The following is a 14,384-nucleotide window of genomic DNA, read 5'->3' on the forward strand; positions in this document are numbered from 1 at the left end:
CGTCTTACCTGAGCTAAGGAGAGAAGAAACTGGACTGTTGCTCAGTGGTCCAAAGTCCTCTTTTCAGATGAAAGTAAATTTGCATTTCATACTCATTACTTCCTGAGTAATTTAGGAACTTTTTAGTTCCTGAGTTGTTTGCGCATTCTGTGCTACGCACTTCCTGGTTCCTGAGTTCTTTGCGCCAAGTCCTTTTTTCCTGCGAGTGCTGGCGTTAATTACTAATCTTTTTTAACTTTTTTCTACAAATAATTTTCCAGTGTCCTCTTCATTTTTATTGTACTGTCGCTTTCCTTTTTGTACTTTTCACTTTTGCTTTCCTTTTTCCGTTTTTTTTCCTCTTTTTTTGGAAGAACACAGAGACCGGAAGTTTTCTTTTTCTTTCCTCCTGTGTAAAGACCACAAGCGGAGGCCATTTACATCAGATCTGCTTTAATATCAACAGATCTTCGATTAAGGTACGTGAATCTTTTCATCATGGCACACCTTCGGTCTGTTCAGTGTGCTGAGTGCAGGATGTTTAGTCATTCTTCCTCCGTCGCTAGCGATAGCTTTATTTGTGATAAGTGCAGATTAGTTAGCTCTCTGACGGAGATGATTACAGTGCTAGAAGCGCGTGTCCAGGCTTTAGAGAAGGTTAGTGAGTGTGAGAACAGTGTAGTTTCTGTAGGGGAAAGTCTGGATGCCCTAGGTGGAGTTAGTAATCCCCAGCTCCGGCATTAGAGCCCTTACAGTGGGGCGAATGGGTGACGACTCGGCGGCATAAGCGTAGAGCCAAAGCTACCGCTGAGGCTCGCCCACAGGAGCACCACTCCTCTCCGCGTCACATGTCAAACAGGTTTGCTCTCCTTAGTGATGCACCCACTGAGAAACCTGAAAGAGCTCTGGTTATAGGGGACTCTATCATACGGCACGTGAAATTAGCTCAGTCTTTAGGGGCACCAGCAGCTTTAGTCAGGTGTATACCAGGAGCCAGGGCGCTGGACATAGCAGGTAATCTTAGGTTCCTAGGCAAGCACAGGTTCTCAAAGATAGTTATCCATGCAGGAGCTAATGATATACGCCTTCGTCAGTCTGAGGTTACTAAGACTTTAACTTTGTAGAGGTGTTTAAATTAGCAAAGGCGATGTCCGATGCTGTAGTATGCTCTGGCCCCATCCCAATGCGGCATGGCGATGTAGCTTACAGCAGGTTATGGTCGCTGAACTGCTGGCTGTCCAGGTGGTGCTCTGAAAACAGTGTGGGCTTTATAGATAATTGAGCTAATTTTGAGGGCACTGCTGGCCTGTTAGGGTGGGACGGTATCTATCCCACTCAGGAAGGTGCTGCTCTCATTTCCTGCAGCATAGGTCATAGTCTCAGAACAGGCCAAGTTAATTCCTGACAATCCAGAGCCAAGGCCAGGGAGCAGACGAACAGGCTAAACCGACTGTCTGCTAGTGCACAGAGTCGTCACTCAGGGTCCACTACATTGAGACTGTGTCTGTTCCCCGGGCTAAACAAAAAGGTAGAAATTTTCAGAGAGTTTGCTCCAGTAACCTAATCAATATAAAATTAGATCATACTGACTGTACAGCTGCTGCTAGCACCTTTGATCTAAAGGTGGGGTTATTAAATATTAGATCTCTTACATCTAAAGTGCTAATGGTTAATGAACTCCATTACTGATCAGGAATTTAATGTACTTTGTTTAACTAAAACATGGATTAAGCCAAATGAATGTATAGCATTAAATGAATCGAGTCCTCCTGGATACAGTTATATACACCAGCCTCGTCAAACTGGCAGAGGAGGAGGCGTTGTGGTTATTTATAATGATTATCTAGGTGTAACACAAAAACCTGGTTATAAATTTTAATACATTTGAAGTTCTTCATACTCATATAATGTATGTAGCCTCGAAAAATAAGTCTACCCAGTTAATTCCATTGCTTATTATTTACAGGCCCCCGGGGCCATATTCTAAGTTTATTTCTGAATTTGCAGATTTTATCTCAGATCTGGTTATTTCCTTAGACAAAGCTTTAGTTGTTGGAGATTTTAATATTCACTTCGATAACCCAGAAGACCCTTTAAAAACAGCGTTTGTGTCCATTTTAGATTCAGTAGGGATTAATCAGAATGTCATAGGACCGACCCATAATGGTGGTCACACCCTTGATCTAATACTAACATTCAGGTTAAACGTAGACAATATAGTCATACTTCCACAGTCTGAAGTTATCTCAGATCATTATCTCATCTCATTCAAACTATGTCTGAGTAATAATATATGCACCTCACCACGCTACTGTATTAAACGTATATTCATGTCAACTACTGCACAGAGCTTTATAAATGATCTCTCAGAGTTATCAACTTTGATTGGGTCACTGTCAGCCCCTGCAGAACTAGATCAGGCAACTGAATGCTTAGAGTCAACATTCCGCCATACCTTAGATAATGTAGCTCCTCTAAAAAAGAAAATGGTCGGAGACAAAAAATTAGCACCCTGGTATAATGATGACACTCGCACATTAAAACAGACCACTCGAAAATTGGAACGTAAATGGCGTCAAACAAAATTGGTAGTGTTCAAATTAGCGTGGAAGGAGAGCTTCCTGAAGTATAGAAAAGCTCTTAGTGCTGCGAGATCAACATATCTCTCCTCCCTAATAGAGGATAACAAAAATAACCCTAGATTCCTATTTAATACTGTAGCAAAATTAACCAGGAATAAGTCCACTATAGACACATGCACACCTGCAGTATATAATAGTAACAATTTCATGAATTTTTTTAATGACAAAATTGAGAATATCCGACAAAAAATTCAAACTACTAATTTAAGGTCAGACAATGAAAGTGACCTTGTAGTTAACCATATAACTCTATCAGATCATCAATTAGAATGTTTTCCTCCCCTTAAAGAAACTGAATTACTTTCATTAATCTCAGCATCAAAAGTCTCAACTTGCGTACTAGATCCCTTACCTACACGTCTATTCAAACAGATAATACCTGAAGTAATTGAACCGCTTCTAAAAATAATAAATTCTTCTCTCACGATTGGCTATGTACCCTAATCTTTTAAACTAGCAGTTATCAAACCCCTGATTAAAAAACCTGACCTTGATCCCTGTCAGCTGTCCAATTATAGGCCAATATCAAACCTCCCCTTTATCTCCAAGATCCTTGAAAAAGCTGTGGCACAGCAGTTATGCTCATATTTACATAGGAATAACATCCATTAAATGTACCAGTCAGGATTTAGACCTAATCACAGCACAGAAACAGCTTTGGTTAAAGTAGGAAATGACCTACTGTTGGCGTCTGATCAGGGCTGTGTCTCGCTGCTTGTGTTGCTTGACCTTAGTGCATCATTTGATACCATTGATCATTCCATTCTTCTGGACAGACTAGAAAATGTTGTGGGAGTTAAGGGAACGGCCCTCTCCTGGCTCAGCTCTTATTTAACTGATCGTTATCAGTATGTTGATATAAATGGTGATATTTCTAGATGTACTGAGGTAAAGTTTGGTGTTCCACAAGGTTCTGTCTTGGGTCCACTGCTTTTTTCTCTATATATGTTACCTCTGGGTGATATTATTCGTAAACATTGTATTAGTTTCCACTGTTATGCTGATGACACACAGTTGTATGTTTCTGCAAAACCTGATGAGAGACACCAGCTTTATAGAATTGAGGAATGTGTTAAGGACATTAGACAATGGATGCTTATTAATTTCCTTCTGTTTAACTCTGACAAGACTGAAGTACTTGTACTAGGACCACATACAGCTAGAAGTAAGTTTTCTGATTACACAGTGACTCTGGATGGCCTTTCTGTTTCTTCACGTGCAGCAGTAAAAGACCTCGGGGTGATTATTGACCCCAGTCTTTCATTCAAAACTCACATTGATAACATTACCCGGATAGCTTTCTTTCATCTCAGAAATATTGCTAAGATAAGAAATTTAATGTCACTACATGACGCGGAAAAACTAGTTCATGCTTTCGTTACCTCCAGGTTGGATTATTGTAATGCCTTACTGTCTGGATGTTCCAATAAGTGCATAAACAAGTTCCAGTTAGTTCAAAATGCAGCAGCAAGAGTCCTTACTAGAACTAGAAAATATGACCACATCACGCCTGTCTTATCCACACTGCATTGGCTCCCAATCAAATTTCGTATTGATTATAAAATACTAATATTGACCTTTAAAGCACTAAATGGTCTCGCACCACAGTACCTGAGTGAACTTCTGGTCCCCTATGACCCACCACGCCTACTTAGATCAAAAGGTGCAGGCTATCTGCTGGTACCTCATATAGTGAAGGCTACATCAGGGGGCAGAGCCTTTTCTTACAAAGCTTCACAGTTATGGAACAGCCTTCCAAGTAATGTTCGGGAATCAGACACAGTCTCAGTGTTTAAGTCTAGGCTGAAAACATGTCTGTTTAGTCAAGCCTTTTGTTAATGGTGTTTATGAGGTAAAGGTGTAGATCTGGAGGGTCCTCAGACATAGTGTTTTGGTAAACTGGGATGTATGGATGCTGTCAGTCCCCACTCGCTTGCTCACTCGAGTTTGTTGATGGTGTAGTGGCTGGCTTCTTTATGTCCCGGGGCTCCCTCATGCCTGTGTTACCTTCTGGCTCTCCCCTTTTAGTTATGCTGTCATAGTTAGTTGCCAGGGTCCCTGCTTGTACTCAGTGCAATATGTATACTGTTCCTACTTATTCAGGTGACATTGGGCATACCTAACAACCTGTGTTTTCTTTCCCTCTCTCTCTCTCCCTCCCTCCCCCCAAATCTGTCCCTCTGAGTTACATGGAGTCAACAGGAAATCTTTTGGTGGAGAGGGTGGAGACCTCGACTGGCTATCGTAGCCTGCAGGGAATTGGCCGTCAGACATTCTGTCGCATGTCCCAGACCCGGTGAAATGTAACTGAATTGTCTTGGCCAGCCCTAAGGGTCCCATCTGCATCCCATCATTGCTGAGGAGTGTGCTCCCATCACCCAATCAAGCATCCAGCCAGAGCAGGTCATGATATTTTTTAACCATATTAACATGCCATTGTTTGTGTATTATGCCTGATGTCAAGACTCTCGTCTCTGCGAGCCTACCACACAGACTTAATACTTGTGTCATTTTTAGGGCATACCTAACAACCTGTGTTTTCTCTCCCCTCCCCCCCCCAATCTGTCCCTCTGAGTTACATGTCGGTCCTGGGATCGAGATGCTGGCCTTTTCTGCCCCTCGGACCTGCTTGGTCCATTCTGGTGCCCTGTGTCTGGTTGAAGTCTTATCACATCGCTCCTGTGGAGGATGGCCCCATGAGGACAGTTGAAAGTTACACCTGGAGGATGCTCTGGACTCTTACAGTAATGCTTTTATGGTTGAGGACTACAGTTGACTTGCTAACTTTAGGACTGCAGTTGTCATGAACAGTTTTGCACTCAAGTTTCCATCAATGAAGAGTTACAACATCAACGAAACTGTCTTCATGTTAAAACTGTTAATGTTATAGTCATGCTGTCTGTTGTTGCCCAAATGAGGATGGGTTCCCTTTTGAGTCTGGTTCCTCTCGAGGTTTCTTCCTCATGTAGTCTGAGGGAGTTTTTCCTTGCCACCGTCACCGCAGGCTTGCTCCTTGGGGATAGATTAGGGATAAAATTAGCTCATGTTTTAAGTCGTTCAAATTCTGTAAAGCTGCTTTGTGACAATGTTTATTGTTAAAAGCGCTATACAAATAAACTTGACTTGACTTGACATTTGGAAATCAAAGTTCTAGAGTCTGGAGGAAGAGTGGAGAGGCACAGAATCCAAGGTGTTTGAAGTCCAGTGTGAAGTTTCTGCAGTTTGTGATGACTTGGAGTGCCATGTCATTTGCTGCTGTTGGTCCACTGTGTTTTATCAAGTCTACAATACAATACAATACAGTACAATACAATACAATACAATACAATACAATACAATACAATACACCTTTATTAATTCTCCCAAATGGGTTTTTCAGAATTAATTTACATGAAGCTTAATATTAAAATATAAAGAAAACTACATCCTTAGTTACAATAATAATATATAAAATTATATAATAATAGAATAAATGATATAAAATAATATATGCATATATGCAAAATTAAAATCAGCATCTTTTCAGTTCTTGTCTTTCTTGCCTCTTGAAGGAAGCGAGTGTTGTCGCATTCCTTACTTATGGTGATAATTCATTAAATGAATTTATGGCTCTGAAAAAAAAGCACACTGCACTGTTGCAGTGCAGCACTTAGGTACATTTAAGAGATCCTTGTGTCTGGTATTATACCTATGAACATCAGAACGTTTGGTAAGCCTTGTACTTAAATAGTTAGGTGCCAAGTTATTTAAACACTTATAAACCATAGTAACATCACACAGGCGTAACATATTATCTACAGTCAGCCAACCAAGCTCATTTAGTGTAGGAGAGATGTGATCGTATTTTCTAGTATTATTAAGTATTCATGCAGCAAAGTTTTGCATAAGTTGCAGCTTGTGGATATTTTGTTTAAAAGTTCCAAACCAAACAGTAGAACAGTACATTAATTTGCTAAAAACAACAGAGTTCAAAATTACATACAAAACTTCCTTGGAGAATAAATAATGGACCCTACTTATTTGACATAGACTAGGCAAAAGTGATGAAGACAGTGCAGAAATATGATCAGTAAAAGTCAAACTGGAGTCCAGTATAACACCCAGATCTCTTGCGGATAGTACGGGTGTTAACTGTTTGCCCAGGAAGGGTAATGTGATGTCAGATAGCTGGGATGTAAGTTGGCTCACTCCAAACAACACAAGCTTGGTCTTATCAGGATTAATCAGAAGATGGTTTACACAGCACCAACCTGCCACAAGAAGAAGGTCTTCAGCTACCTGGCCAAGGCATATGTCGAGGTCCTTAGTTGAAAAGGACAAGTAGATCTTAGTATCATCAACATACGACTCGATGTTACTAAACTTGATTTCTTTGTGTAAATCGTTCAAATACACGTCAAACAGCATGGGCCCTAAAACTGAACCCTGAGGTACTCCATGTGTTATTGTAAGAGGTTCTGATAAGGATGTCCCAGCTCGAGTACGTCATTCTCTGTCCCTTAAATAGCTGTCGAACCAGCAGAGAGCCCTATCAGAAGCTTTGCAATTTACTAAGTAGTGTTGAATGACACAAACTGTCAAAAGCCTTGCTCAGGTCAATAAGCACCATCACAGTGATTTGCTTATTGTCCATGGCTTGGAAAATATGATCGGTAACTAACAAACTCAGTGTTTCGGTTGAATGAAATTTCCGATTGCCACTCTGATGTGGCGAGAGATGATTATTCTGGGTCAGGTAGTCATCGAATTGATGCATGGCAATCCGCTCAGCAAGAGGACTGGTAATAGGCCGGTTGTTACCTGGTACTTCATGATCTCCATCCTTAAGGTGAGGAACCACTTCACTCATTTTCCAGGCCCTTGGAAAGGTGGAACTTGAGAATGAATGGTTGATGTAGGCAGGATGTGATCAAGACAGTCCTTAACTACTGAAATGGGCACTTTATCATACCCCAGGGACTTATTTGATGGCATGGTCATAATCGCCTCTCGTACATGCACACTAGAGACAGGTTTAAATTCAAACAGGTTGTCATTGGCAACAACAGTGGAGGAGAACGGAGGACGCATATCATCCAACCCTTGTAAAGTTGCTAATTCTGCAGATTTTGTTGCAGTGACTATTCCGGTTGAGATGAAAAACTTGTTAAATTCATTTGCCAAGACTCTAGTGTCCTTGGTGTAGTGAAGTCTTTGACTTGACTTTGCTGGTAAAGCGCTGCGTATTGTTTTCCACATGGCACTACTGTTTCCTTTGTTTGTCATCACCTGCTGATTGAAATAATCCCGTTCTGCTTCCCTGAACGCCTTCTTGATATCCCATCGTAGTTTCATGAACGCCTCCCAGTCCTCCTGAGATCCACTTTTTCATGCCTTCTTGTGGAGCTGGTTCCTTGATCTTATAAGATCCTTAATTTCCGTGGTGATAGCTGGATTAGACTTGTGCTTTAATTTGACCGTTTTTATTGGTGCATGACAGTTAAGGCAGGTCATGAACAAATCATTGAACACATCCAATTTATCGTCAGTAGATTCCATTAAGTTCACTGTGTCCCAAGGGATATGGGTGATGTCGCTGGCAAACTGATCAGCGGTATACCTTTTATAGCTCCGAGTTGTGATGTAGAGGGGAGATTGCTTTGAGACTTTCAGGTCCAAAGCAACATACACTAAGGAATGATCACAGATGGTAAGTTCCTCCACAACGCTAGATTTAACTAGTTGCCGATTTGATGCCATGATCCAGAAGGCTGCATGAGGTCTTTGTAACTCACGTTGGTTTTTCAATCAATTGCATAGCATTTACAGATTCACAAAAGGAAAGCAATGCATCCCCCTTAGGGTTCTTATTCAACAAGTTCCAGTTTACATCACCAGTGAGGATAATATCCTTGTTAAGAGACAGGGCTTGGACATATTTTGGCATGGGTTCGTTTTCAAGACAAGAAAGGCCAGTTTCCGGGGGCCTATAAACAACGCATACCAAAAATGATCATAGTTTCTTACTCTGCACTTGTATCCAGAGTTGATGGAATCTGGATTCTTCTATGCCCGTAAGATCCTTTTGAACCTTGCATTTAAGCCCATGCTTAACATATGCACAAACTCCACTGCCAGGTTTTTCTAGACGATCTAATCTAAAGATTTGATAACCATCAATCTCCACACTGGCGTTGGTTGTTGTCGAATTTAACCAAGTTTCCGAAAATGTGTAAATGTAAAAAATTTTCTCTAATGCCATCTCTTTAATCTCTTGAAAATGCTGCCTGTTTTTCAAAGATTCTGCATTGAGATGAGCAATTTGAAAATATTTGTCTGAAGTCAACATAGCCATCTGCCAGGAGATTTTAGAGCACTTCATGCTTCCATCTGCTGACAAGCTTGATGGAGATACTGATTTCCTTTTCCAGCAGGACTTAGCACCTGCCCACAGTGCCAAAACTACCACCAAATGGTTTGCTGACCATGATATTACTGTGCTTGATTGAACAAACAATAAAATGCTTGAAATATTTTCCTTTATGTGTAATGAATATAGACTATATGAAAGTTTATCTTTTGGAATTAAATTATGAAAAAAATGAACTTTTTCATGATATTCTAATTGTCTGACATGCACTAGTATGTTTCATATTTTATATTCTCCAAAGTAGCTACCATTTACCTTGATGATGCTTTGCACACAATTAGCATTATCTTAACTAGCTTCATGAGGCAGGCACCTGGAATGCTTTTCAATTAACAGGTGTGCCTCATCAAAACTTAATTAGTGGAATTTCTTGCCTTCTTAATGCGTGTGAGACCATCAAACAGGAAATAGTAAATAATAAAAATACAGTAAATAACCCTATTCCACAACTGTAATAAGCCATATTATGTCAAGAACCGCTCAAGTAAGTAAAGAGAAATGACATCCATCATTACTTTCAGACATGAAGTAATTATTTATTTAATAAAAATTAAGGGGAAAAAAACATTGTATTAGAAGGCGAGTCCAAATTTTTGACTGGTACTGTAAAGTAAACAATATATAATAAGCTCTACTTTGCATTAGGAGGCTACACTGAGAATTTTGCTTGGGTCCCAAAAGCAATTAGCTCACCATGCCACACTTACCAGGCTGAATATAAAAGGTAAATAATAAATAACTCCACCAGATTTGTTCCAGTGTAATTTAAACCACTTAACTAATAACTGTCTGATAACCCATTGACTTATGTGGTCTGTGAATGAATTTACTTCATGAGCCAAATAAATGTGGGTTTGGATGTTGCACTGGGCATTATGTGAAGTCAGGGCTTTAACTCATTCTGTTTCTGTTCTAGAAGCTCTCATTCCTCCCATCACAGAGGGAGCACCAGCAGTCCACCAGCAGTTTTTGACATCCAAAAGCAGCTTAATGACAGATCTAACCAGTCATTTGGCACTTCACTCAGTCTCCATGAGAGGAAGACCAAGGTAAACTGTTTTGCAGTTTGGAATAAAAACAATCATGGTACATTCTTCAGAATCAGAGTTGTTCTCCTAGCTCTGAACTAAAATTTTCCCCAATGCCCCTGATTTATTTTACCTTTTTATGTTATCTCAGTCTTGTTTATGCTCAGAGTTTTTGTCTTGACCTCAGTGTGTCTGATAGATGATTCTGATAGTAAATTTGCTCATGTCTGCCTTTTTCCAACCATGACTACTGAAATTATTGGATTTCCAATTTCTTATTTTCTGTTTTCACTGTATGCTGTTTTTTGTGATAACCAAAATCTCATTTCATATTGTTACTCAGAAAATGATGGTTTCCTTTTGAGTCTGATTCCTCTCAAGGTTTATTCCTCATTTCCTTTCAGAGAGTTTTTCCTTTCCACTGTTGCATCTGAATTGCTCATTAGTGATCTAGATGTCGACCTAGATTTTTACAAAGCTGTTTTGTGACAGTCTACTGAATTTAATTGATCTGGAAAAGCCAAGATGAAAAAGACTCAGCATCCGACTCTATCTGATTAATTAATGAAAATTAATTAAAGGTGTTGACTGCAAAGTTGAATTCTGGGCAAAATGTTCTATGTCTATAGCTGTTGGAGTTTCGAGATGTTGTGATGCTGCACACAGTGTGTACCCTATGTGTCACTGTTTTGCTGAGATAAAATACGTCCCGCATTTTACGATTCCAAAAATTTCCGAAACAAGTGAGTAGCAATATCACGTGACCACTGTGGGGCATGTTTGACCTACTTTTAACCAAAACAAGTCAGTGTGGGCAAACATGGTGGACTCCGCTCTCCTGCGAGCTAAAAGCCAGCAGAAAAGAAAAGGAAAGCCTGTCTAGTGAGTGCAACTGCAAGATAGAGCAACGTTAGATGATGTAATTTTTCTGAACAGATAACTAAATCATTCTAGCTAGTGCTTAGCTATCTTAGCCTGAAGGCCAATTTATGCTGACAACCCAGTCCTCGCAGATGGCGTCTGCATAGCCCCCCCCTTCGCAGATGCTCTGCGCGCACCTCCCAAAAATTGTGACCACCGCAGAAGCCTCGCAGACAGCGTCGCAGACAAGAGGGCTCTGATTGGTCCACTCTACATCTGCTGTACACGCACTTCCGCTTCCCTACTTTCCCGGTTTGGTTTGTTTTCACTACTGCCATTTTTAAAAACACGAGCGAAGATGGAGCAGCACGAAGAGCGGTTGATCGAGGAAGTGAGGAAGTACGTACATCTATACGACTCCAGTTCTAGTCATTATAAGTAACCGGAGAATAAACACTCCACTAACCACACCCACCAACTACTCCTAGCGATTTCGCGACTTCGCGCCCCCTTGCGTTGTGGCGGTGAATAACATCGTGCACGCCTATTACTCCCTGCTCAACGATAAATTACAACTGTCTGCGAAAAGCTATCTGCGAAAGCCTTGTCGCAAGAGCATGCAGAGGCCCTTAGGCTACATCCACACGACAACGGCAACGAGATTTTATTAAAAAAAATATCGCGTCCACATGGGCAACGGATCAGTAAAATATCAGGTACATATGGCAACGCAACGCTTGCTGAAAACGATGCAATACACATGCCACACCTCTACGTGCGCTGTAAGACGGTCCCATCGGAGACACCAGAACAATAGAAGAAGTAGGACGCATGCACATAAACCCCTTCTTCTACCTGGCGTGAAGCACTCAGGAACAAACACAACAACAACAAGATGGCTGCGACTATGCGAGGAACTCGTGCCTTCTGTGTGTACAAATTAGTTTTATTAGTGTGCATAGTTTTATATAACTTAATTTTCTTATTGTGTGTGAACATTTTGAAAAGCATTTTTATATAATTTATATAACTTTTTATATTGTGTGTGAACATTTTGAAAAGCAGTCTTATCCAATAAAAAAAGAAATTCAAGAAATGGTTCAGTTACTTGTTTATTTAAAAGAAAAGCTGTATACAAAAGTGAATGCAATGCAGTGGTTCATACAAAACAGCGAGAGTGCTGCTTGTTCTAGTCATGTGGTTGTGACGTCATTGTAAACAAATCCGTTCTACTCATCCAGACGACTTCGCAACGGCGCCGTTGCCAGATTTTTCCACTCTGGAACCCGTTCTCGTTTTGAGGCACCCAAAACGCCGGTGCCGTGTGGACGCCAGGCCGAAACGATAAACAATTTTATCAGATTCACCTGAATCTGTTGTCATGTGGACAGCCTCTTAGAATGCATGGGCTCAACTCCATGGTAGCGAGTATGGAGTTATAGAGGACTTTCATGTGACATCATCGTAACTGAGGATTTGTTTATCCAGCCAAGCTTTGTGTTTGACAGTGACCAGCATGAGTGTACGTGAGTGATTGTAAGGCCAATGCCTGTGTGTGTGGAGAACATTTTATATCAGGTTAATGTGAAAGCTCTGTGCAACATTAAAATATATATCTGGATATATATTTGGATGCGATATATTTTATTAGACCGAATGCTTGGCTAGATTAGTAGCATGTTTGTTATGTACTGATTATGTAGACTAGGCTAACACCATAAAATATGCTATATCTATGTCCTGGCTTGTTTATTACTATTAGAAGTCTGCATTTGAGCTTATCTTTGTCATATTAAAGTATTTTTCTTTATTAGGAATTTCCCATAACATTCTGGCATGAAACCTGCCTCGAAATATTGGGTGGCAGCTGTACTTTTGTAAGCTTTTAGCATTTCACCGGTGTCTTCAGAAGTCCCAAATACTAAATAGTTCAGGATGTCGTAGTATCCCAAATCCAGTAGCTGGTTTGCGCTATACTTTTCAAGTTGAATGGACACTCAAACACAGCAAAATTCCTCCTCTGCATTTAATCCAATCTGAAGCCGTGAACACGCGTGCACGGCACACACAGAGAGGGAAAGAGAGAGCGAGAGAGAGAGCGTGCACAGTGGGCAGAATAAATAATAAATAAATACATTTGTGGGTAAATTATATGGATCTGTGATGCCTGTATGTTTCAGCTCTTGGATGTAAAGCGATCTGCTGGTATAATCTAAATTTTTAAACTGCACGATGTTTTCCGCATGTCGCCATCTTGGTGTGACGCAGTTCCATAGTTATGCTAATTAGTTAAACTCTTCACATTCCAAAAAAAAGCACTCCTCACATTCGGCTATTTCCATAGGGCCATACTGTTTACCTGAAGAGGTAAGAAAATGGTCCCAAAATGGAGAAAAGTGACCCTCAGCACATCAAAATGACCACATCTCGTCTGCATGATCTTGTTCTTGTGAGACATAGGAAAATGCCATGCACAAGAAAAAAAATTTGAAAATTACAGATGACTTTGCGGTCAGTACCTTTAAATATTTATAGTATCTGTTTCTGGGGTTAATTGAAAATATTTTGAATGTGAAAATCCCAAATTATTATGTTGAGGTGTAAAATCTTTCTTTTGTAGAATATGGGGCCAGAATTTGTTCGAATATTGGATGAGCCAGTTATTACCTTGGAGCTGCCAAGTTCCACTGTGGTGAGTTTGATTATCATGAAGAGTCACCTACAGTAATGATTCCAAGTTACTCTATAACAGTTCGTATGATGCGTTCTATTGTGTCAGTGATCCACTTCCTTTATTGTTCCTTTTCGTGCCTACTGTCATTAAATGTCTTTTCTTTCTATAGTCAAAGAAAGGGAAGTCATTTTCAACACAAAGGGACGTGAGAGTGATTATGCCAAATGGACAGACCATCCTAGTCAAGTGTGATGTCAAGACTCGAGGAGGGGATATATTTGATATGATTATTGCCCATTCAAAAATGGAGGAGCACTTCTACTTTGGTCTTGCCTACACTGACAATAGTGTGTACTGATATTATTTCTATCTGTTTCTATCCACCCCCCCAAAAAAAAGATTCACTGTTTAATATCACAATAATCCTGGATAAATCATAAGTATGAATATTGGACCACATTTATTTTATATTAACTTGTGGTTTTTATTTTTTCAGGCAATGAATTCTTCTTTCTGGATGACAAAACCAAAATTTCGAAAGTTGCCCCAGAGAGCTGGAAAAAAGTACCCACATCCACGATTGTTCTTCACGTCCGAATCAAATTTTTCATCAGTGACGTCAGTCTACTTTTGTAAGGTTCCTTTGTCCCTTAAAGGTGCAGTTTATAATGCTTAAAAATTCTAGACATATAGTATTATAGCCATATAGTTTCAAAGATCCTAGGAACTATCAGTATTCTGAGTATTGCAATATAATGAACCTGTGATTTCCCTCTAAAAGGCAATTCACA

At 40.1% G+C, this 14,384-nt stretch overlaps 1 protein-coding gene across 1 annotated transcript in view; it reads left to right on the plus strand.

Annotated features, from left to right (window-relative positions):
* frmpd2 (FERM and PDZ domain containing 2) overlaps positions 1-14,384 on the plus strand; it is a gene marked incomplete at its 3' end in the record, with an annotated part of 63,074 nt that overhangs the window by 26,581 nt on the left and 22,109 nt on the right. Inside the window, 5 exon segments of the mRNA XM_060938831.1 lie at positions 9,676-9,754; positions 9,947-10,079; positions 13,540-13,611; positions 13,763-13,940; positions 14,090-14,225. Coding sequence (XP_060794814.1) covers positions 9,676-9,754; positions 9,947-10,079; positions 13,540-13,611; positions 13,763-13,940; positions 14,090-14,225 — 598 coding nt within the window.

This window comes from Neoarius graeffei, chromosome 14 (genome assembly GCF_027579695.1).
Source record: "Neoarius graeffei isolate fNeoGra1 chromosome 14, fNeoGra1.pri, whole genome shotgun sequence".
NCBI classification, from domain to species: domain Eukaryota; kingdom Metazoa; phylum Chordata; class Actinopteri; order Siluriformes; family Ariidae; genus Neoarius; species Neoarius graeffei.